At 35.3% G+C, this 4077-nt stretch overlaps 1 protein-coding gene across 1 annotated transcript in view; it reads right to left on the bottom strand.

The window, feature by feature from the left end:
• Positions 1-3492, bottom strand: part of GRHL2 (grainyhead like transcription factor 2) — a gene marked incomplete at its 3' end in the record, with an annotated part of 108164 nt that extends 104672 nt beyond the window's left edge. Inside the window, exon 1 of the mRNA XM_011376198.2 lies at positions 3304-3492. Coding sequence (XP_011374500.1) covers positions 3304-3471 — 168 coding nt within the window. The remainder of the gene's footprint in view (positions 1-3303) is intronic.
• Positions 3493-4077: the final 585 nt, after the last annotated feature.

The raw sequence follows: 4077 nt of genomic DNA, 5'->3' as shown, positions 1-4077 counted from the left end.
AGCCTCCAGAACTGTGAGAAAATACATTTCTGTTGTTTAAGCCATCTAACCTGTGACAATCTTTTGTGGCTGCCTGAACAGACTACTACAGTGTAATGGAACAGATGTTAGGAAATGTACAGGACCTACTTGAGACCTTGAGTAAATCTGACTTAGTTACCTGAACTATAAAATATAAAACAGGATGGGCTTCCCTGCAATGATCCTGTGGTGACGGTTTAAATTGCAGGTGAAAAGACTTTGAAATGTATAAAGTATTATACCAAGATATGCCTTTGCCAGCTTCCAAGGACAGGGACCAGCATTTCTTGAGTGCGTGCTGTGTGTCATACACGCTTTTCTATGACAAAACCCACTACTATTCCCTGAGGAGCAATATACTCCAACCTTAGGAATAAAAAAAATGATGCATGGTACAAAAATAATCAACTAGCATTCCAAAGAGGTATAAAAAGTCTATAGAATTTAAATAATAATGTGGCAGTAATTGTTACAATAAAACGACTTCCCAAAATTTACTCTCGTAAAATAGAACCTCTTTTCATTAACATTTTACTTTACTACAGAAAGGTTTATCCTCAAAGTAGATTTAACTTTGTTTTAAATTTAACACCAGCATATATATACGCTGTGAATAACCAAGGGCCGACTAAGGCCTGAAAATAATCATTTGGATGCAAAGTTTTTGGAAAGAAGACTAATTCTTTAATGTTTAAAATGTTTCCAGTATAATTATAGTAAAGCTTGTATGAGATAAAAGAAGCCGTGTAATTTACTAATCCATAGTCTTAGAAAACATTTTATTTAGATATTTTACATCTTAAATGAATAAATTAATCCTGGAAGATATTAAGTCAACAGAAAGAGTTATAAACTTGGTTACAAATTGAGTTTTATGTAAACTCCCTACTCTGCATCTCAAAATATTTACAGGAAGGAATATTTCAATTCATTTGACTATTAAAAACATACAAGAGGAAAGGCAATCCAGGCACCATATTTACCAATACTTAATTATTCTCTGAACCTATGGGAAATAAATTCATTGCTTTCATAAATTACTAATTATTTTTGTTCTGACGTATGTCTTTTTTATTAATACAAAAGAATTGACATCTAATACAGATATATTGAATTATATCCATTTCACACAATGAAATAAAATCTATTTTAAGAATAGAACAATATGTTTCTTCAAAATATGTCTTAATATATATCCACCAAATTTTATGAAACTGTTAATTAACATATTATTTTAATATAGTTATAAAAGAAGTTGTAATGACCAAAGTGATTAAATCTGGGTCACTTTAATGATGTGTCACTAGATGCTAAAAATTGATAAAACTCTCAAGTTTTCACTATTTTTTTATCATAAAATTGCTTTGTGATTTATTTCTAAGGATATGACCACTTCTGAACATTATGTATTAACACAAAACTCTAATAAAGCTGAACCCTCAAGAAATGGCCCAGGAGTCTAATTTGATAAGTTTTATAGTTCTGTACCATCTTCAATAAATTTTGAAATTTTTCACTCCAAAACATGTAGAACTCATTCTTGTGTTTTTCAAATGAGCTCCTCAGGCAAAAAAGGGTTAAAAATATAAAAGAATCACAAACAAAGAAAAGGAGAGAGAAAGCCTACCATGAAACCATCTTTGTTTTGGGGGCTCATTTTTTTCAGCCGCTACCTACTTACTTGTTCACTGGAGGAAACTGTCCTTCTTACATGAAACATAGTTTAGGCTCTAAAACACCCTTTCATCTAGAGCCCAAGTCTTCCAAAGTTACAGTCCCTTCTTGCTATGCCGGGAGCCATATCGGGAGTTTTTCACCTTCACAAGAGGGCTGTCAAAATCTGCCAATTCCACTCTTGGTAAGGGGAAAAAGTCAGCATAGACTGGCCAAGGTACCAGTGGAATGTCCTTCATATATTTCTCCTGAACTTTATGACAATAAAAGATAAGTTTATTTGAGTTAATAATACCTCATTTTATGTACCCTGGATGGGCTGACCTGTCAATTACTCATATCTTGTTTTTCATCTTAGGTAAGGCTAACTTAGCATGGCTTTCATTCATCTCCCCACAGAGGGAGCCATCCTCGGTATTTTAATGAGGAAAATAGAAAGAAGATGGGAAAAAAGAGTGATTATAAGGAACTCTGGCAGAAGAGTAGGCCTGGAGGAAGTGTCAGAGTTGGTGGTGGTGGGAGGTCTTCTGAAAGCATGAACATTGGTTTAGGAGAGATACAGGGTACAACACAACTTGAAAAAGTAGAGACTGCTGGAAGGAAACAGGAAGTAAGAAGCAGGAAGGAAACAGGAAACAGGAACTGAAGCTTACTACAAGGAAAATTGTTCCTCTGGGGTGATATTCTCATGACGGGGATGAGAGAGGCGAGGATTTAATCCTTATTCTAAAATAGTTCACTGTGTCCAACTAGCAAAATAAACACTGCCATTCTCACCTTAGTACCGATTCCCAGCCCCAACCAGCGAGCAATAAATCTCCTCATTCAGTAAATACTTGTTGATTTTTTATATTTCCCTGGTTCCAAGGGAACAAGTCATACCAGATATAGCCGTAGTTGAGATGGACCATTGTTTGTCCCTTGATTTCCTGAACTACTCCTATTTTGAAGGTACTGCATGGCAGGTATTTTTGTAATATAACTAAATTACATTCATTTTATTTTAAGCATTGTTCAAAATAAATATTTAGTACTCATCAAAATAAATGCAGACAGGTCGGGTTGTAACAAAATTGGGTTTTGGAATTGCTGCAAAACTCTACCCCAAAAGCATTCATTGGAATTCTTTATAAAACTGAAATGTCTAGAAACCCTGAATGTTTCTTTTAAAACAGAGATCTAAAAGCAACCTAAACGCTCAATAACTGAGAATGACTAAATTATGGTAAGCTACACAATGTCATATTCTTTTTTCATAATGCAATATTCTTTATTCACTAAAAATAATAATCATAAAGTAAAAACAGCAGCAAGAAAGTATTTGCAAATATGACATAAAGTAGGAATTATAAGTAGGTGATATGTATGCATGCAAGCTGAGAACACAGAAATAATTATCCCAAATGAAAACTTCCTCTGGGTGGGTGGCGAAGTTATGCTTCATCAGTGGGAAAAAAGAGAAGCAATGGGAACAGGAGGATACTGAATTCCCAGGAAGTTTGTAAATGCTGTCAGTTCTCTGGCCTGAGAAGAAGAATCTGTGCCCTCTTCCCACCACCAAGGGGAGGCCAGGAGCAGGAAGAGGAGGGAGTGGAACTGCCCACGTACCTTGTAGTAGTCATACAGCAGGCCCAGGGCAGCCGCGCTGTCCTCGTCCCCGTTAATGCTCATCATGGCCTTGGTGGCCGCTGTCAGGGGATTCTCCAAATACGACTTCCAGGCTTCATCCTCACTGGTGTAGGCTCTTCGGGTATTGAATGGAGGGTCACTGGGCATGGGCACTAAGGCCACCAGTCGTTTGTTACTGTGAAAGCAAGAGAAATGTGAACTCCATTATCAGAGAAATGTTCCTATTCCCACTAATAATATACACATAATATGGTTAATTTGTACGTTCCCTGAATGGAGAAGGGAACATTAAAATTAAAGTGACTGCCACATTGCATTGATAAAAGTCACTGATTTATTTTTTCACTTTCTATGACAAGTAAGAATGATCTTTAAAAGGTTGTATAAGCAGTGTAAGTTGGTCCCTTCATACTTGGTTTTCCATATCCAATCATTCTAGGGTCAAAACATTTTATTTCAGTACTTTTCATTAATGAATATTAGAATGAAACCCTGTGAAGAAGTAGGTTTCATTTAATTCTGTTATAATTATAAATATGTGCGGTACATTAAACATAATCATATGTCAATGATTATTAAAAATTATCCACTTTAATCTACATTTGAAATTGCTATTGAATTATAGGCCAATCCAAAAGTCTTTTAATTTAAAAAGGCAATATAAGCTACTTTGCAAGCAAGACATAATAAAGATGAAACAACTGTGATGAGACAGACTTTATATGTGAATCCAGTGTTGCCACAGGATCCTAC

Source organism: Pteropus vampyrus, unplaced genomic scaffold, assembly GCF_000151845.1.
Source record: "Pteropus vampyrus isolate Shadow unplaced genomic scaffold, Pvam_2.0 Scaffold287, whole genome shotgun sequence".
Classification (NCBI taxonomy): domain Eukaryota; kingdom Metazoa; phylum Chordata; class Mammalia; order Chiroptera; family Pteropodidae; genus Pteropus; species Pteropus vampyrus.
This window is presented reverse-complemented; position numbering and strand designations above follow the sequence as displayed.